The following is a 19,521-nucleotide window of genomic DNA, read 5'->3' as shown; positions in this document are numbered from 1 at the left end:
CCGGCAGCCGAGGATCGTTTTTGACATGCGCTGCCTCGAGAGGGGTAATTCGGACATATGGAATATAAAACTGGCCAGAAGAGACAAATAAATTTATATCACACTCACACTAACAATATTAATTCCCTTCTAGCGTATTCTCAGATAAAAGGGCTCAATAAAAATGGACACCGAACCCAATGCCGTCCAAACCACCAAAACCACAGAAGGCATCACCACAATCACACTGAACCGAGAACACCGCCGCAACGCCGTTGACGGACCAACCGCAAAGAAACTGACCGACGCAATACTTTGCTACGAAACCGACACCACCCAGAAAGTCTGCATCCTTTACGGCGCAAACGGGACATTTTGCGCGGGGTTCGACCTGCACGAAGTCGCCAAGTTCGCTCCCTCCACCAACAACAATGACAACGAATACAACGGTCCTCGAATCGGAGCCACCGAGCGCGTCTCGGGTCGCAATATAGGTCCGATGGGGCCATCTCGACTGCAGATTCGGAAACCAGTCATCAGCGCCGTATCCGGGTATGCTGTTGCGGGGGGCCTCGAGCTCAGTTTACTAGGTGATATTCGAGTCGTTGAGGAAGATGCGGTATTCGGGGTATTTTGTCGACGGTGGGGAGTTCCTCTTATTGATGGGGGTACAGTTCGTTTGCAGGCGATTGTGGGACTCGGTCGTGCGATGGATATGATTCTTACCGGGAGGGGAGTCGGTGCTCAGGAGGCTTTGAATATGGGGTTGGCTAACAGGGTCGTGCCGAAGGGTAAGGCGCTGGAGGAGGCGATGAAGATCGCTCGGCAGTTGGTGATGTTTCCTCAGGGGTGTATGAATGTTGATCGTGCTTCGTGTTACTATGCAGCTTATGAGGCTGGGTCGTTTGAGGATGCGATGCGGTTTGAGTATGACAATGGGATTGAGGTCGTTGAGTCGGAGAGTGTTAAAGGGGCGGCGAGGTTTAGTTCTGGTGCTGGAAGACATGGGAAATTCGATTCTGAGGGGAAACTTTGATACTACGCACTGTAGAATAATATAGTGCAAACGTTGCTTATTATTTGCTCGAATGGATGGATAAGATTTTCTTGTCTACGGTTTAAGCTGTCCTTAATTTCTAATAAGTACAGGTATATCTAGTTCTCCTACTAATCCATTCCGAATAGATGTATTCATATAGGTGTAGCAACCATCAATCCAAGTAGTGAATGCGCCACCTCCGCCGCCGCCAACGTCGTCGTCTCAGCTGCAGTATCATAAATGGGCGCAACCTCGACAACGTCGGCACCAACGACAGGGAGTCCGCGCAGAGCGTCGAGGATTGACAGTAGTTCGCGGGTTGTGAAGCCACCGGGCTCTGCGGTGCCGGTTGCTAGGTATAGTTAGCTTGTCTGAAAATGTATCAATGTTTTGGAAGGCTTACCAGGTGCATAAGCAGGATCCAGCACGTCAATATCGATAGAAATATAGACTCTGCTAGAACCGACTCGAGATTTGATCTGATTGACAATACCGTCGACTCCAAAGCGATCGAGGTCCCGCGCTGTGATGATCTCAAACCCACAGCGCTTGTCGTTCCGATAGTCGCCTTTGGGACGCGATACGGGGGCTCGGATGCCAACGTGGATGGAAGTATTTTGAATTAGGCCCTGGGAGTTTAGTAGTTGCTTGAAAGGGTTGCTATCTACTTACCTCTTCATGAGCAAGATGGAGGAACGTGCCGTGGTTGACGCCACTGGGATACTTAGTCTCATTCTACCAGACAAAGATATACTCACGCATAATGCGATATTCCGCCGCCTGGTTCAGTTAGTATACCGAATGGCTGATAGATATTCATCACATACCTAGCACCTCTGGGTCCCACGTGTCTGCATAATCTATTAGCTATATCCAGTATAGGCAAGGGAAACAAACCGATATGACTATCGAAATGAATGACCGAAACGGGGCCCCATTTCTCGTACGTCGATCTCAGTGCAGACAGCGTTGTGGTGTGATCACCCCCCAGAGTGAGTATACGAGGAACTCCTCCCAGAGGGGCATTTATAGGCCGAGAAGACACCACCTAGCAGTATCAGCTCCGCTCCAATACTAATATGACAGCATACCTTATGCGCCAGATCTAGCTGCTTCAATGCAACCGTGTTATCCAACCAAGTCAACGGGACATCCCCGCAATCAACCAGCTTGGCCCAGCTAGCAAAGACATTCTCCCCGGTGTAGACATTCCAACCCCCTAGACGTCGTGATCCGAGACGGATTCCTCCTGGTCCGTACCGGGCTCCTGGACGGCCAGTTACAGACTAGATGTTATTGTTATCTTCTATCCAGGACTAGGTCCAGTGGAAGATAAGATATACCGTGTCGAATGGAGCCCCAAGGATAGCTATATCATATGCCTGCGACTCGGCCTGCTCATCGACGAAGCAATTAACATACGGAATGTGCGCGAACGTAGTCAACCCAGAAAATTGACTTCCGGTGGAGATATCCACAGGATCATGTCCTGCCAAGGGCAATTGATCGGATGGACCTCGGATAGCCGCCACAGGAGGGAAGACGATCTCCCTGGCCAAAATACAAGTGATGTAGGATAAAATAAGCGTGAATTTATGCATGCCGTCAAACCTGCATGTAGTATGTATGTATGTATGTACTTACCCCAGAAACTTCACTGGCCAGAAATGGGGTTATATATTGTGGAGACGTTGGCGCCTACGCTAGACCAAAACAGCAGGCCCAGGCGATATCTAAAATGGTGGAATCGAACGGGGAAATGGCATTGTCTTTGTCGTCTCGTTGGGTTCGTCCATGCCCCACTTTTTATCTTCGTTGAGTCATTGATCTCCTGGACATTCATCTCACACTTATCCTTCGCATCCATCATGGTATGATACCTTATCATCCTCCCCAAATTGAATTATCTTGTCTCACTGACAGATTAGCCTCACGCGGATTCCTCTTACTTCGGCGTTACCAATGCCTCCAAATCAGAAATCTACGCTCAGGTCCTGGAGCAAGCTAAGGGCTTGGTAACCGGTCAGCGGAATTGGGTATGTTACCCTTATCCTTCACTGACAATCCCTCCATTGATATGTAAACTAATGATAACTAACAGGTCTCGTAAGATCAGAACCCCCAAACTCAACCCCACAAGCTCCTAACTAATAATAATAAGTAATCTCTCCAACGTCGCCTCCCTCCTCTGGCACGCCTATGCCTCTCTCCCCACCCCTTCGTCCTCCGTGAACTGGGCAGGTTTCTACATCCGCCAGGACAAATTTCCGGTTCTTAAATCCTCCACCGCCGACGAGTCCTCAAAAGGTACCCTCCTCCTTGGCCCATTCCAAGGCAGACCCGCATGTCAGGAGATCCGATTCGGGCGCGGTGTATGTGGAACCGCGGCGCATAACCGTAAGACACTTCTGGTTCCCGATGTATGGGAGTTTCCGGGCCATATCGCCTGTGATGCTAGTAGTAGGAGTGAGATTGTGGTACCGATTTTGTGGGGTGGTGAGGTATGATTTCCCATTCCCATCCCCTTTGTTTTTCCTTCTTTGGTTCTCTGTTTTTCGTTTGTATTCTGTCGCAGCTGGGTAAATAGCTGGATACTGATTGATTGATCTGATGGGTAGACTGTCGCTATTATCGATATCGACTGTACGGAACCGTCCGGATTTGATGATACAGATAGGAAGTATTTGGAGGAATTGGCGAGTTTGCTCTCTGAATGTTGCGATTGGTGAGCATGTAGCGGTCGGGTTTACTTGAATATAGAGGATTGCAGAGTTTCGGTGTAATGAATGATAATGACAGATAGATCGTACCTTAATGATAGAGATGTCGATGCATGTGATTTGTATAATCCACAGCCAGGGTAAGTGGCCGACACTTAATTTGCAGTAATTGTAGGCTACGCAATAAGTAGTGGTGGGTATCACGAGATCTGATTATCAAATGTAAATGTTACTACTGTGCTACGCAGTAGCCATTTGAACTCAACATAAAATATTGCTGATATAATGATAATTGACCCGAAACTAAGCTTAACACATGCCAGTAATAATTAATTGCAAATCGCTAAGTCAGAAGCAATGCCAGCCAAGTCTTGGAAACTCGCTATTAAAGGGAATCCCAGCCCGTATCCATACACTTCCATACGCCAATCTAGTGTGCCTAGTATGAGAGCAACCACGTGCAATGATATAAGGAAGATGACAACACGATAAAGCACTACATACTAAGTAGGCTCATCGAATTATCGTTTAATCGGGCTGATAGATCCCGCATCGCCATCCTCACTAGGTCCCAACCCACTATCAGTACCGGTTAACCCAGCATCGGTATCGATATCCCATTCTTCGTCATCATTTTCTTCGTCGGTCGGGCCTGCACCGACCTCGGACCCACGATGCCAACTTTTCTGCACCGCTCCGCGCGTATTCCATCGCAATGCACGCTGAACGCTATGGAACCACTCCCCACTCCCAGAAACCACGGTCGGGAATGGGTATTGGCTGGCTTCGACAGTGACATAGTCTCCTTGGTGAAGTTTGACGCGTCCCTTGCCGTCAAACGAACAGTACGCTGTCGAGCGGGATCCCGCCGGAACGGCAATGCGGAGTAGCAGAGTATCTGATAGAACCATCGGACGGAAAGAGAGTGTGTGAGGACAGATAGGAGTTAGGAGGATTCCGGGAATGGAAGGATGGATTAGGGAGCCGCCGGCGGACAGGGAGTAAGCCGTGGACCCTGTAATATACAGTCAGTCAATACTCCAGGAGCAGGAACGCGTTACATACCGGTGGGTGTGGAGAAAATGCATCCATCGGCCTGAACAACTGTCAGAAGGTCATTATCCGCGTACAACTCCAGGTTCGACACGTAAGGCGATGGCCCCCGATCAATAACAAGTTCGTTTAGAACCTCAAACTGCTCCCCCTCCTCCACTGCGTCGGCCTCCGCGCCCTTGCTGCGGTCCTTGCGGAACACAGTGCATGTAAATCGCATGCGAAGGTTGACGCGCATACCGACATCACCCATGACCGCATTCAAATGCTCTTTGTAGTTGTGGAACTCAAAATTGGTTAAAAATCCTAGGCTTCCCAGAGAGAAACTGAGGATGGGAGGAACGACGCGCTGGAAGAGCCACGAAGTGAATAGGACAGTCCCGTCTCCACCGAGTGTGAGGACAAGATCAAACATCTCCGGCGAAGTCCAGCAGAGATCAGGCGTCCAGTATCGTAGCATCTCCTCAAATCGAGGTTCGTTCTTGATTAGCCCCTGGGCATCAAACCTCTTCGAGTTGCGTAGCTTCGCATCCACGTACACATTGACGCCAGTAGCGTTCCCATATCGGGGTGTCGAGAGAAGCCATTCCGCCAATTCACGTGTTAAATGTATCAGACTATTGTCTCGCGCCTTGGTCACAATCATGACATTTTTCACCGCCCGTTTGATAGGCCGACGTTGCAATTGTTTCGATACCTCTCGAACACCCGTCGCGGTCTGGACTAACCGCGAATGGGACAACCACTCGTCATCTGCGATTTCTTCGAGGACCTTCTGGATATTTACAGCGTCGTCAAACCGCTGGTGAAAGAAACAAGGCGATTGCATCACTAGTCGTGCAGTGGATGGCAAACGGTCCAGGTAGGTACCGAGTTGCAAACTGGAAAGCGCCGCAGAGAGCTTCCGCGACGAGGGATTGTCGCAATGACGTTCCGATTCTTCTGGGGGGGTGGACGAGGTGCTGGGGCTTAAAATCCCCAAGGAGGCCGCCAGCGGCGCGTTGGAGTTGTGATTCTGTCCTCCGGACGGTCGGGATGCAAGGGCTTTCATTATGGTCTGTAGGGGAATTGAGTCGGTGGAAAGGGCGTTTCGGTGACTTGCCAGCGAGTAAGGGCGAAAAGGAAGAAAAGATGATGATGGCAACGATACGACAGGGGTGTCCTCCTGGGCCAACTCTGTGTTCCGCGTGGAAGTGAGCGAAGGACCAGAATGTCCCGGGTCGGGATCGCCACCACGAATATTGTTCAATGACTGCGCGGGGTCTATGTGACTCGCATAGTCACGAAGAAGTACTGTACCGATAGTCGGAGTTAGAGTTTCAGAGAGAGTAGCACAAGGAGGACCTCGCAGTGGGGCTGACGTCGAGGAGGACGATGATGGTGGTGATGATGATTCAGGTGATGTTGACGGAACAAAAGTTGGCGTGGTGTTCGAGCGAGGAATCTCAGAGGAATCGGACAAATTTACGGGACCATGGCCAGGATCAGGGTAATAAGCCATGGACAATGTAAGAAGAACAGGTTGGTCAGCCTGCTCTGGTTGGTTCTGAGCGACTTCTTGGAAGAATAATGGAGCGTCGAAATAAGCCGGGGGTGGTGAGCGGGCCGCAAGACGAGCTCGGACGTAACGGGCTTTAGGCGGGCCAGAGATCTTCCTTGAATCGAACCAGGGAACGAAGGTTCAAGGGGGAGGAGTCATTGGCTGCGTAGACACAGATGACAGCCGAGGATCATCTTCGATAGGCTTCTACGGCCTGTTTAGACCGGTTTGTCAGCTCCTCATACCGAAAAGGACTCCGCAGTGAAATCTGGGAGTGGGAGAGGAATTGTGTAGTCTCGGATAAAGGAGCGGTGTCTGGACGTATTAGTCGTCGTACTTATAATCTCCCTCGGTCTCGCAGTGAAGATCATGATCATTACTGGCACGATGACGAGTCGCAATCACTTTCTGTAAGTCTGAATAATTGCCGCATTCTTCACGGCCGTCTCGGATGCAAGGGGTAACTAGAACTCCAGTCTGTTTGTTCTTCCTGCCACGTTGGCCGATCCGCCTGACTAATCCCACATATCGGACAATCTTTACTCTGTACGTTTCATGGATACTACGCATACAGCTTCCACTCTCGCGAGCTGATGTGGCAGTGAGTCGGCACATCCCTGTGGTCGTATGTGGCTTGCGTGGTTCGGTTGGTAGGTATTCTATAGTAGTACATACAACATGCGTCTCCGCATCAGATTGACCGCCAGAATCGCCCCTGATGCTGAGCATCCGAAGTTACGGTCGCATCGATCCGGTGTCTTGCAGACTCGTACCCGCCTATCATATCAGGTCTCTCTCGTAAAAGTTGGTCATTCTATGGGTGCCCATAATCCCCATGCGCACCAGCGGTTGAAGCGCGTGTGGCCTTGTATTCTTACGCCAAGTGACGTATATTTGAGCCAATCCCCAATCGTGACGGTACTCCGGAGTAAGATTACGAGCAGATCGAAACGATGCCGGATGTGGTGGCCTGCATCCAACCAACGTGCTTGGCAGGCCACTGGCCGCCACCAATTGATGAACCCCTTGTGCATGGCGCCCCCCCAAACCCTCAAGCCTCATCAATTTTCCAAGCATAGTCCTGATGGAGTTTGTCCTCAACAGCCTCCCGTACTATCCCTTCGAGAGGTTGGCCATCCACATCTTCCGCCATAGCCACATCACCGTCGGAGCTCTGAGCCAAGGTGCCATGGCAAATGGTCAAAGCGCGTTCACGGACTCTCTCCCAGGTGTCGAAATCGAAGGCCCCTTGGCTTTCGGTGAGCAAAAGATGGCCCTTAGAAGAGAAGGCTAGAACGTGAAGCGATGTTGCCGATTGGGCATCATTTGGTGAGGGCTCTCGGATAATCTTTCCCGACGGATCAACTCCTAGCACGGTCGCAGAGAAGGTCATGGATAAAGGAACCGATGCCGATAATAACGCCAGTAGGGAGGTATGGAGTAGTGCAGGTAACAAAGTCAGGTACTACAGAGTAGAGGTTCCCAAGTTAGCGACTTATCTAGCGAGACGTGCGAAAGGCATACCGAATCCCCCCTGGGCACACTTTCACCGCCAACAATGGCCAGTGTAAGTACAACGCCTCGTCTTGCGTATCCCTTTTCTCTCCCCAAAATTAATCTTCCCAGCAAGGTTTTTATAATTCCCTCGACGTATCGTTCGCCAACTCCACCGGCAGCAGTCCCCGGCTTGACGAAAACCTCCACGGTTGCCTCTTCGGGTTTCAGAGCATCACGACGCCCAGGAAGCTCCACGGGGGCATTGACGGAGCCCAGGATGTTTGATCCGGTCGAGGGGCATTTGTAGGAGGCCGAGCCATCGGCACGGGCAAGGGGAGTCAAAGAAGATGCTGCTGGTCCGACCATTGTGAAGAAACCCGTAGCGATTGCTGTATTGGATGATGGAAAGCTCTGGCATGCGCTCCGGGCGGAATTTTTTAGCGGGAGATTGGGCGGTGCGGGCTGGCTTCTAATTGGCCGATGGCTGCTCTCTGGGATTCCACTTCATTGTCTTCATAGCCATTATTGCGGATCATATGAGCACATCTACTACTATACGGAGCAGTTCGAAGTACAGGTGTCGAAAGAAACAGACCCCGCGAAAATGACCAGGAGAGCTATTATAAGATTCCACCGATTTCGACGCGCAGCAAAACCATAAATGCCAGCTTCCGGGTACCGCTTGAGATTCGGCTCTTCTTCGAGTTCCGAATTGGAAGGAAACTAAGCTATTTAGTATCGTGGATGAGCTAACAAAAAAGGTCATTTTATACTCATTCGGCAAGAGTAAAACTATTGCCCGGGACTATGAAAACATTCGTGTATCTTTTTATCTTCCCCACGAACAAGGACGCGAGGTGGACGAGAATAGGAGCTGCTACTACAACCATACTATGCCTAATGCAGACTAATATATACCGAAACTAGTTACATATCCTTTTTTAGTGCAATGGAATTTTATTACTCCTAAAGGCATGTCAGCGCACCTCTACGAGCTGAGCCCACATCTACAGGTTCATCATGCTTCTACCCCCACAAGGTGGGCTATGAGGAGACACTTATTAGTCTTTCTTTTGCTATTTTATCTTATAAGACCCTTCTCGAGGAACAGAATAGACGAGAGAATGCCCCGCAATCGGCGGCCATGACATGGTCAAAGTCCATATGGAGTACAGTCCCTGGCCTGCATATTGTTAAATTTCCGAAATCACGCTGTGGAACGCCATTTTCCAATGCATTTTGTAGGTGACTGTAATTCGTCATTTATACTGTGCCAAACACTAAAATACTATGGTTGCTGGGCCATATATGGGACATCGTAATTTGAAGACAGGCCACTAACAATACGACTATTGCAAGTGGCTGCATACTGCAGTGATTTCGAAAATTGATCAAAACTTATGCAAGCCAGGATAATTCAAAGCAAGGTGAAGATCACTTGCCAGGGTAGCTAGATACTTTTGTTACTGTTGTCGTACTAATGTTCTCCTCAATCCCTTATGTACTCTGTACTGTTCATCCATAGCTAACCATTTCCGTGCTTAACCATTCCCGAGCGACCTAAGTCTCCTCTTGCAATAGACAATAATTAATACTCACTGCTAAGGAAGGAACTACAATCCTACAGAGCGTGCCCTGATCTGCCTAGCCTAACTCTACCCTCAATTCGGTGCAATGTGGACATGCATCTGTTCGAAATCAGCGCAAACAGCCATAGTCCCGATGGATCAGGTTATTCCCATCAGGTGCTGACACGCTGTGTAGTACAGTCTCGCTATATTCCTTGATATTTCGATGCGATTCGATGAAGTCTTGGATATATCAAAGCTGCGTAGCGCTTTAATAGACTCATCGTGATCGACGACGGGTGATAACTGGGAACTCGGTTACGAACTAATGTAAGCGACACCGCGTTCCCAGTCAATCAAGCTGATGCTCTCGATCTGACCGGCTGCTGAGATCTACAGTCAGCTTTGACGATGCTACCATCCTTACGGCCGGCCACCTGGACATACACCCTAGCAGACGTGAGGTATCTCCGCTTTTCTGAATTCATGGCCCGCACTTATACGGGGTCAAGAAGATGCTGTTCCCATATTTCTAATCTAGGGAGGCTGACGATTCTTAGACCAACTGCTGTCTCGCCAAGATGAGCGTCACACCAAATGGCTACCTCGCGCTTCCGTCGACCACCTGCGCAACCAGTGCCTAAACGATATCTCGGCTTACAAAACCAGTAACTGGAAGGAGGAGCTGTTTCTCAGGGACAGCGATTTAATACTTGCTTTGTGGGCACGCTCTGCCTGCAAGGTTCTGGGCGTTAGACCGGAGAGAAAGGTAGCAGCCAACAACGTCGCGAACATCCGCACGACGCTGAGTACGCGCTCTCGCATAAGGGCAATGCCGTATTCCTGGCTCCCAATATCTTCCGTCCAGGTGCTAGAGGAATCATTGGGTTCAATGATCTTACACATTTGTATATCGGTGCTCGAGCATCGCTCAGTCGAGTAGGTCGAAGGGTTGCTTGCACTCCAGAAAGGCATGGTGAAGATGACAGGAACCGTTGGTGGATGATTCTAGAATGCAGTTTCTCAGCCTCGAACTGGGGGAAGGCTGGGTTGTTCGATGTGGATAACCATTACGGCCATCGGGAGCCCATTGACGCAGCGTAAGAATGGACGTGGAAAAGTATCTTTTGTCATTCCCGTCCAATACTCGCCTGCATTTTCTGCGGATGAGTGGTGGCCTATATTGGACTGGTAGAGAGTTGGAGGGAAGGAGCATTGGAAGTGGAAAGAATGCACGGTTGATGCTGGGAGACGCCGACCGCGAGGTCATCTCACCACGCCTATCGCTATATAAGTGCCAATGACAGCGTAGTGGTCAAGTAATGACTGTGTATTAGGATTGCGAGGTCCAACCTGGGACGATTTGTTTGGTCTAGGTGTTCAAGACAACTATTGCCATTTTTCCATTCCTGTGTGCTGTCATTTCCGAATCGACGAGGAATACCACCTCTCAGTCATCTATTTATTAATCTTGGCTATATTAAGAATCACCTCGTATTGCAGTGTAACCGGCCTTTTTCGCAGCGTGAAAGATGCAGCTAGGTGGGGCAGATCTGACATGCCCAGGGGCTTAGATTACATGTGGACTCTGAACAGTTCTCCTCCATCCATCTCTCTATCTATCCATCTGTTCTTCCTCCATCCTATATATCCATCGAAATGAAAATCCTCTGTCTCCACGGCCAAGGAACAAGCGGTTCCATATTCCGCTCACAAACATGTACATCCCATCCCCTTAACCCAACATCACAACAACTAACCACAATACAAACACATCACAGCCAGCATCCGCAACCGACTCCACGACCTCCCGATCGAATACGACTTCCTGGATGGACCGTATCCAGCGACCGCAGCCGCGGGGATCGATCTCTTTTATCCCCCGCCATACTACAGCTACCTGGAATCGAACACCCCGGTCGGGATACGCAACAGCGTGTCTTGGTTGAAGGAATACATAGCGCAACACGGACCGTACGATGCCGTGATGATGTTCTCACAGGGATGCACCATCGGCGCCAGCCTCCTCCTGCTACACCAGCTGGAAACCCCCGACCGGCCGGCGCCGTTCAAAGCGGCGATATTCATCTGCGGCGGTCCACCGCTGAAACTCCTCGAGGAAGTCGGATACAGGATCTCTGAGAGAGTGTGGGAGCGTGACGCGACGAGTCGAGCCGAGTTGGCTGCAGCGGCGCACTCGGAGTCGATCCTAGCGAAGGGGTCTGGGCGGTGGAATGCGGATGCGATGAAGGGGGAGACCGAGGAGGGGATCAGGGGGGAGATTTCGGGTGGGGTGAAGATCGGGATTCCGACAGTACATGTCTACGGGGAGAAGGATCCTCGGTACGTTGCTGGGATTCAGCTGAGTGAGGTGTGTGAGCCCAGAAAGAGGAGGACGTATAATCATGGCGGGGGACATGAAATTCCGCGGTTAGAGAAGGTGACGGTGACAGTGGTGGAGTTGGTACGGTGGGCGTTGACGGAGGGAGGGGCGATTTAATTCATTTCGTTTCTTTTGTGAATGGGCAGGACAATAGACAATAGATCATATCTAGGTTGCAGCATACTATAGTAAGTACCAGAAATATAGGAACCAATCCGTCTGCAAGATGACATCTGTTCATCCCGTGTCTTGGTCTCACGTAATGGCCTTGGCGGGGAACAATAAATACCCCGCCTCGATCATCCGACATTTCCAACACAGAGAGCAGACGAAATACTCAAACAAAAGAAAGAACAGAAATGTCCGACGTCCAACAACAGTGGAAAGACAAGCTCCTTGGCAAGAAATATGTCGAAGGAGAAATAACCGACACCTCCACGGAGGTATGACTATGTTTCTGCAATCCCAGTCAGTGATCTAACCAAGGCAGACGTTTAGTAGCAACATCCTTCCTGAGAAACATCGGATCTTGAAACCAGACAGTATGCGGACGATGAATTTTGACCCTCAGCGGTGAGTTGAGTTGGACTCGATCCACTATCTGCAGACATCTAAACTGATCGGCTAGTGTGAATGTTCATGTAAATGATCAGAAAGTGTGTACGGATGTGACGATGGGATAGAGACCTCTTTAGCACTGTCCTCTAGTCTTTTAAATACAACTATCCTTTCTCTATATCCTCTAGGGATTAGGCACAAGTACAGACAGGTAGATATTGTTCTCTACATCAATAAGCTATCTCTAGTGCGCCGATATACTGCGAAATATAAGCTTTTCTAGAAGCTTGTATACTGCTTTCTACTCGGGACGTAAAGTCAACTGATGTTGTACTTACCAAACGCAGTGTGTCATCCATCCATTCCCCACTCCCCGCCGCAGTAGCCCTCTTTTCCGCAACAGCTAAAGGGACTGGGACGACTGACTTAGCGTTTGTCTTGGATTCCGCGGGATCTCTAATGACGTTGAGACAAGATCGTTCCATCGCCTACAAGGAACGCTACTTTTACCCATCACTGCATGACACATCTCTGGGAGAAGGACAAAACCCAGTGAATATGTCGATGGTACCAGAACCGTGTATACCATCTACTGTATTGTCCCTTTCTTCTCCCTCCGTACCAGTGAGTGAGAACGGATTCAAGACTTGATCAATCTATAAACCGGACAGCTCCTACAAGGGAATCTATTGTGTTACATTGTCTATGAATGAGCATAGATGTCACTATATCTGCTTCGGCTGCAATTGTATATTAACAAGCACGAGAACCACATCACTGGCTTCAGTTCATCCTTGTCTCCACAGAAAATGCGACTCATGTAGATTCGTAACCTATCTAGGTGCAGCACATGCTGGAAGAATAAGAATATAATAGTATGGTGCCAATAAAAAAAAATATACGCAGGATAATGCCAAAATCGTGCTCATTTAAAGCGCAGGTATTGTTCTTTCAGGTTAATATATAGTTGTTTCGGATCCACGATGGGGATCATGCTGGACAGAAATACATCGAGACGATATTAATTATATAAATATTTTCAATAAGTTTCTGGACTGAAAGCAGCCAAAGCTACTGATTTGGCAGGTAATCTCTTGAATATCAACATATTTCGGTATGTTCTAAGATGGTCTTGGTGGCTGCAGGGGTGAAGCCTAATTTCCAGCCACACTCTATTTCAGCGCTATCATTGCTATCTTTCCCCATCAGACCAATGATCTTCGTCCAACACAGCACGATCATCTCTTGGCTTCTGATAGGTATTCTGAAATCTGGACCCACGATCACAGGCGGTAAACGTCAACGCGATCATGATGTGATTTGGGTTATCTCCCTTGCATTCCCTCCCCTCCACACATTCTGCTATCAACCACGGTACTTCTCGTCCATATGTACACTTATATATACAGGAATATGCTCTGGAAAATACGTGGTCTCTCCCGGAGAGCACTGAAACCATATTTTGCCGAGTTCCTGGGAACAGCCCTACTGATCGTCATCGGAGACGGCGTGGTCGCTCAGTGCCTTTTATCGAACTACCAGTATGGCACCTGGTTATCCATCAATATCGCCTGGGCAGCGGCGGTCTGCATTTCTGGCTACTTGAGTGATCCCAGTCCCACTATCAATCCCGCCATCACCATCTGCATGGCTCTCGTTCGTCCGGTTCCGGAACAGTGGAGAAAGCTACCAGGAAAGCTGGTCGCTCAGTTCCTGGGTGGATTCGTGGGCGCTGCTATTGTATATATTAACTACCGATCAGCAATCAAGGCATGGGATCCCGAGTTCACCATTCCGGGTGGTTCCATTCTCAGCCCACAGGGTCATCATTCGGCTGGCATTTTTTCGACCTACCCGGCTGATTTTTTTTCGAGTCGAACTGGGAGGCTGCCTTCTCAGAATTGCTAGCGTCAGCGGTGCTCATGTTCGGATCTCTCTGCATCTCGGACCCGGCGAATGGTCTCCGTTTCCAATCGTCCCAGCTCTCTGTGTTTCTGCTTCTTCTGGCCATAGGAACCGCCCTAGGCTGGCAGACTGGTTATGTAGGTTTGTCTGCAAAGGTAATTCTGTACTGAGCTGACGGTCGCGTGTCTAGGCCATTAATCCCGCGAGAGATTTCGGTCCGAGATTATTCTCTGCTATTATCTACGGTAGAGAGGTGTTCACTGCGAAGAATTACTACTTCGTTGTCCCGATATTCGCCCCGATTTTCGGCTGCATTATGGGAGCCACGGTGTATGACTCTACACTTTATGAGGGAGACGGATCTCGCGTTACCAACGCCGTTACCAAATTGGAGGAAGAAGATGGATCTCTTCGACTCGATTGAGTGTGGTGATCCCGGATTGGCAGTTAAGAGGCTTGCATCCTCAGTCACCTGATGAATCTAATTCGTTGATAAGGGTTCTTCGCGTTGAGAATGATATGCAGGATGGATGATAGGTGAGCTGTTAATATCTGTATGTTTGTTTAAGCTTCATGAATGCTGCTGTTGGTTTGCTGTCGTTTTATATTTATCCATTTGTTTCATAGTCGTCAGGAATCGAGATGACAATAAGATTCTTTCTATACTATTATAATATCTCCAATATTAGGACGCCAGTAGTAGGGAAACTGTTTCGCGATAGTCTTCTGGCTATTGGCATTCAGGTAAGAGCCCTGTAGTTGTATTTGGTACTCGTAGCAGGCTAATGTCTGCTTACAGAGTAATACACGCAAAGCTCATCTTCGTGGTGCTCGCAGGGGTGCCAAAATAATCAACAGCATCCGAGAGATCCCACTCCATATTCACATAAGGCCAACAGATACGGCCATCAGCCATGGTCACCATATCTCCAGCGACAAAAGTATCGGTACTCTGCAACGCCCTGCCAACCTTCTTTCCGTCGACATCCACCAGCTGATAGAATGTACCGACGAACTGCCCGCGACAACCCATCGCGACAGCTTCACAGATCGGATCCGAGATTTCCTCCCATGTGATCAGGGCATTTTTATTCCCAAATGTAGCCGCATGAGCATTCGAACAGTCATTCGAACCCTGAGTCAGCCAGTTAACCTGGCTATCACCGTCCTTTGCACCGACTTCGGCAGAAGCCTGGGGCCCGATCTTGGTGTACTTGTCAGAAAACAACGCGATAGCCACGTTGCGATTGCTCGTCCGGTTCTCAGCGTGAGTATACCCACTACCCATCCACTCGTTTGCTGTCAGATCGATCGCGCCGCGAGACACCCAAGTAAAGATATACCGAGTGGTCTCTGCGAATCGAGCAAGAGCACTGTAACTACCTGACATGCCGCCCATGGGTTCTCCTATAGAACCCATTACAGCCTTCTCATTGGAGATCTTCACGCCATCCTTCGACATGCCCTGCGTCTTCGTGTTCAGCCAAATTGCGTCCCCCGTGTCCACGGCGCAAATACTCGCGAACGGCGGTTCGTCCGCGGCTTCAAATGCAATTCCCCCATTGTGACTACAGCCCCACGAACTACTGGCCCCCGGAATCGTAGTGAGTTCTCCATTTTCCTTGACATACTGGATGCTATCCCCCCAGTGGCCACTGCCGAAGCCGGCATAATTAGTCGTGGTAAAGTATGCGCCGTAGAGACTTGACTTCTCAGAGTATACCAGGTCGCCGTTGATTTGGCCTTCTGGAGATGAGGAGAGGCCATCAGCTGCGTGCACGCCGGGTCCTCCGAGCCAGGTCTTCCATGTCTGTTTGCCATGGGTGTATCGATATAGAACAGGGACGGGGCTATTTTTGGGTGGTGTGTTTGCGGTCCCGGAGGGCATGACTTCGTTTGTTAGGAGGGCAAAGCCGTCGTTCTGGGCGATGAGGCCCCCAGCTTTAGTTAAGTTAGCATACGCTGTTGTCAACTAATGCAACTTCTTCACATCTGGTGTATATAATATAGAATGAACTCACCTTCCTTTCCACCGGAAACTGTCACCGGTGTTCCCGTTGCTTCAAATGTATCCACGTTCACTTGCTGGACGTGAATGTCGGTTTGGCTTGCGTCTAGATAAGCGATGTATGCGGACTTTCCATCGGGAGAGACTGCGAATGGAGTACGTCTGTGATGGGGAAACCGAGTAAAGTAGGCCTCTTGGACGGGGTTAAAGGAATGACTGAGGGTCAGCACGTCAGTGTGCTTTTTGAGGTTGGACTCGGTCAGGTCTGCGGCTGCGCGTAGCGCTGCGGATAGAAGAGAAACAGCTACGATGGCCCGCATGTTGGATTGGTCGTGTACAATGGAATGTCTTGGGGAGTTCTATTATCTAAGAGCGGTAGACTCTATATGTATAAATAGAGACTGATAGGAAGGTCCTCATATTTCCAACTGATTGCCTCTCGTGGTCTAGAATAAGCCCGGGGCATGTACAGCTTAGATGATAATGTATAAACCCTTGATTGAAGGGTATTTAACCAATGACAACATCATCGTCCATTCCGCTGTGGAGATGGGAGATGGAATTAAGTACCGAGAAGTAACCATAAAAAGTGGAAATGATGGTTTCATGCTGGCCACTATGGAGTCTCTCCCAATAGCTCAAACTTCTCTGGGGACTCTCCACTACCTTGACGAGGGTAGTTGCATATTCTGTCATATAGAAAAGTTCAGTCTAGAGGATAGATCATCTGTAATTAAGGAATTAACAGCGCTGAGAGTGAGTCTGCATCCCAAGGTCGAAGATCACGAAACTCTAAGTGGCCTCTAGTTCTAATATAATATATTATGCTTATAAGTTTAAGTTGTTTTGCATCTACGTATATTTGACCCAGCATCCCAATTTTGCCAGAATTTTTTCGAGAGCTATAAAATATGAAGGAGAAGTATGAGTCCATTCCGAAGGCTGAGCAGCATTTTACTTTAAATTGTGAAACAACCTAATAGTCCTCATTCATATAGTTAACTGTATCAGATGTTCCGGACCCACCGAATAATGGCACTTTCGGGTAGGCAGACACTCTCCGTCTATTATTTGTGTTATTTATCCGTAACATGAACCCAACCACGCGCAGAACTAATATCGAAAAGACCCTGCGCTGTCCCCACTGCATCGTCTCGAATGCCGCGTCGCCCAGGCCCTCGGGAGGACCTGGAGAGATTTGGATTAGAAACAATCCGTCTGGTAATCGTGCCTCCGTGGTGGAAGCAACCGGAGACCACACCGAGACGAAGCTATCCATCAACGTAACCATCTCCCTTGAGACGTTACCAATGCCTATACTGATGGTAGCAGCCGCAGTGGCGGAATTTGGGCGTCGGCGGTCATTCCACACCAATCCCGTAATCGCCCGCTGGGGCAAGACACGCACATGGTTTATGCAGGAGAACTCACGGGAATTGATCTGGCCCTCTCTCTGCGTACCGTCGACTCCTCCGTGAGCTTGGATGAAGACATGGCAGGAGAGGTAGGCCCCCACAACACACGGCATACACACCATACAGATACTCCCCGAGCCCACAGAGCGGGTGCTGAACCTCCATTAGGACCTCTACCGCGAACAGAGCTCGGTGCTTATATAGATGCAGGTGGACCAGATTACGTTGGCATCCTACCTAGGAACATTTAGTGCCGTGGACGCGAGCGCATGCCCGTATGGGACACAGTCAGTTCAACATGTCCTGATCTCACGCAACCGACATGCAGATCTGTGGTCCAGAACATTGCGGAATGGCCGCTGCATGATTGATTACTGGCGGCATCTAAACGTCATGTCAGCTGTGGCTGGCTTGACGCAACGGATAATCAGATTTATGCTACAGACATGACTCCTCGGCCAATTTAGGAGTTTAAAGACACTATCATCGCGCCACAGAAACCCGTAGGCGCACGCCTTCAATATGCAATCGGACTTTTATTCAAAACGAGACCACTATACCTCCAATCCTTCGGGCTTGCAGGGACAAGACACAGACATACGACACGGGGCACGGAACCGACCACCAGCGTAGTCAAGCTTGGAGGTGGAGCGCGGTTATCGGTAAATAAACATATACAGAGCGGTTGGATATGGTGGTCAGGGGCGAGAATTTGATTTTTCTAACCCTGTGACTTAATTAGTAACTACATGCATCTAACTACCCCTAGCGGAGGACCCGGCCGTCAGACCGTGACCTTTTCCAGCAATCGGAGTAGAGCTGACAGATCCGAGTATGAATACTACTACTACTACTACTACTACTACTATTATTATTATTATGACCTTTTAAGTTATTTTGATTATTTTAGTAGTGGTGATAGTGGAAAAGCGGGTGCGCGTGGCGGTCCGGGAACTACGTTAATGGATATGATATATTAAGTATGGCGAGGTGGTGGCTGAATCCGGAGATATTGGCAAGACTAAGAAATAGCAGTGATTTTGGTTGACAATTTCGTTATTTTACCCCCAGGCAGTTTCCCAGGATAGGAGCATGTCTGTGACATGAGATGGCGAACAGTTCACTACTCATCTTTAACCCTGTCCTCTATCAGGCTAATTACAGAACTGTCACCAGGCATTTGACGATGTTTTCGCCAAGTACCGTAACGCCCGCAGTCAGTATACCGTGGCCCCCACCCTACCAGTCGTCCTAGACGTCGGTCACGTAGCAGATAGCGATCTCAGCGGCATTCTGAAGCAATCACTCGGTGCCACCCTTACGATGGCGGACATTCGCACCATCGTTAAGTGTGCCATCAGTTGGTCGGCTTCTACCTTCGATATGGTTGAACAGCCACCCCGTATCAGAGGAGGCCTTCAACTACTTCCACCGGCGCATATCAGAGAACGCCTCAAGACGGAGCACAGCAGACAAGGAACAAGCAGCGCAGGTGGAAACGGCGATATGTTGCCAGCTTCATGGGCTGCCGCTGAGGACGCGCTGACTGGTGTGACCAAGGCACTGATCATCAAAATTGCAGCCATGATGATGTTGGAACGGGATGAGGTGCGTGCCGATGCTCCCATCGCGTCATTCAGGTTGGATTCTCTTGTGTCGGTTGAATTGCGCAACCGAGTTCTCAGGGAGACCAGCGCTCAGTTGGCTCTTGGCATCACGTACGCTGAGAGTCTCCGAGCCCTTGCAACGCGCATTCTTTTGCAGAGAGAGTTAGGCCAAAAGGCGTGATGATTCTTACACAGCTCTACTCTTTTGTTGATTCGAAATCGTCCTTGCTTTCACGGCCAATCAAAAGA

At 49.4% G+C, this 19,521-nt stretch overlaps 8 protein-coding genes across 8 annotated transcripts; 4 read left to right on the top strand and 4 right to left on the bottom strand.

The window, feature by feature from the left end:
• Nucleotides 1–163: 163 nt before the first annotated feature.
• Nucleotides 164–1,015, top strand: ATNIH1004_006474 (enoyl-CoA hydratase/isomerase family protein; the record flags this gene model as incomplete). The annotated part of the gene is made up of 1 exon (XM_033571102.1): nt 164–1,015. One exon carries the CDS (start codon nt 164–166, stop codon nt 1,013–1,015), a length of 852 nt encoding a protein of 283 aa, XP_033427134.1.
• A 155-nt stretch (nt 1,016–1,170) lies between these two features.
• ATNIH1004_006473 (agmatinase) lies at nt 1,171–2,619 on the bottom strand (the record flags this gene model as incomplete). The annotated part of the gene is made up of 8 exons (XM_033571101.1): nt 1,171–1,370; nt 1,422–1,647; nt 1,691–1,733; nt 1,777–1,798; nt 1,846–1,869; nt 1,916–2,066; nt 2,110–2,304; nt 2,362–2,619. 8 exons carry the CDS (start codon nt 2,617–2,619, stop codon nt 1,171–1,173), a joined length of 1,119 nt encoding a protein of 372 aa, XP_033427133.1.
• A 1,640-nt stretch (nt 2,620–4,259) lies between these two features.
• UTR1 (putative NAD+ kinase Utr1) lies at nt 4,260–5,842 on the bottom strand (the record flags this gene model as incomplete). Its single annotated transcript, XM_033571100.1, has 2 exons — nt 4,260–4,753; nt 4,804–5,842. 2 exons carry the CDS (start codon nt 5,840–5,842, stop codon nt 4,260–4,262), a joined length of 1,533 nt encoding a protein of 510 aa, XP_033427132.1.
• Nucleotides 5,843–7,382: 1,540 nt separating this feature from the next.
• ATNIH1004_006471 (putative exosome complex subunit Rrp46) lies at nt 7,383–8,194 on the bottom strand (the record flags this gene model as incomplete). The annotated part of the gene is made up of 2 exons (XM_033571099.1): nt 7,383–7,679; nt 7,856–8,194. The coding sequence occupies 2 exons, from the start codon at nt 8,192–8,194 to the stop codon at nt 7,383–7,385; spliced, it is 636 nt and encodes a 211-aa protein (XP_033427131.1).
• A 654-nt stretch (nt 8,195–8,848) lies between these two features.
• On the top strand, nt 8,849–12,356 carry ATNIH1004_006470 (putative EF-hand calcium-binding domain protein; the record flags this gene model as incomplete). The annotated part of the gene is made up of 6 exons (XM_033571098.1): nt 8,849–8,867; nt 9,796–9,855; nt 9,957–10,335; nt 10,416–10,496; nt 11,182–11,767; nt 12,270–12,356. The coding sequence occupies 6 exons, from the start codon at nt 8,849–8,851 to the stop codon at nt 12,354–12,356; spliced, it is 1,212 nt and encodes a 403-aa protein (XP_033427130.1).
• Nucleotides 12,357–13,726: 1,370 nt separating this feature from the next.
• On the top strand, nt 13,727–14,666 carry ATNIH1004_006469 (uncharacterized protein; the record flags this gene model as incomplete). Its single annotated transcript, XM_033571097.1, has 3 exons — nt 13,727–14,135; nt 14,237–14,379; nt 14,433–14,666. The coding sequence occupies 3 exons, from the start codon at nt 13,727–13,729 to the stop codon at nt 14,664–14,666; spliced, it is 786 nt and encodes a 261-aa protein (XP_033427129.1).
• Nucleotides 14,667–15,035: 369 nt separating this feature from the next.
• Nucleotides 15,036–16,570, bottom strand: ATNIH1004_006468 (uncharacterized protein; the record flags this gene model as incomplete). The annotated part of the gene is made up of 2 exons (XM_033571096.1): nt 15,036–16,183; nt 16,264–16,570. The coding sequence occupies 2 exons, from the start codon at nt 16,568–16,570 to the stop codon at nt 15,036–15,038; spliced, it is 1,455 nt and encodes a 484-aa protein (XP_033427128.1).
• An 838-nt stretch (nt 16,571–17,408) lies between these two features.
• Nucleotides 17,409–19,453, top strand: ATNIH1004_006467 (acyl carrier protein; the record flags this gene model as incomplete). The annotated part of the gene is made up of 5 exons (XM_033571095.1): nt 17,409–17,533; nt 17,583–17,754; nt 17,870–17,940; nt 18,110–18,134; nt 18,842–19,453. 5 exons carry the CDS (start codon nt 17,409–17,411, stop codon nt 19,451–19,453), a joined length of 1,005 nt encoding a protein of 334 aa, XP_033427127.1.
• Nucleotides 19,454–19,521: the final 68 nt, after the last annotated feature.

This window comes from Aspergillus tanneri, assembly GCF_003426965.1.
Source record: "Aspergillus tanneri strain NIH1004 chromosome Unknown AapTan_4_pilon_pilon_pilon, whole genome shotgun sequence".
In the NCBI taxonomy this organism is placed as follows: domain Eukaryota; kingdom Fungi; phylum Ascomycota; class Eurotiomycetes; order Eurotiales; family Aspergillaceae; genus Aspergillus; species Aspergillus tanneri.
This window is presented reverse-complemented; position numbering and strand designations above follow the sequence as displayed.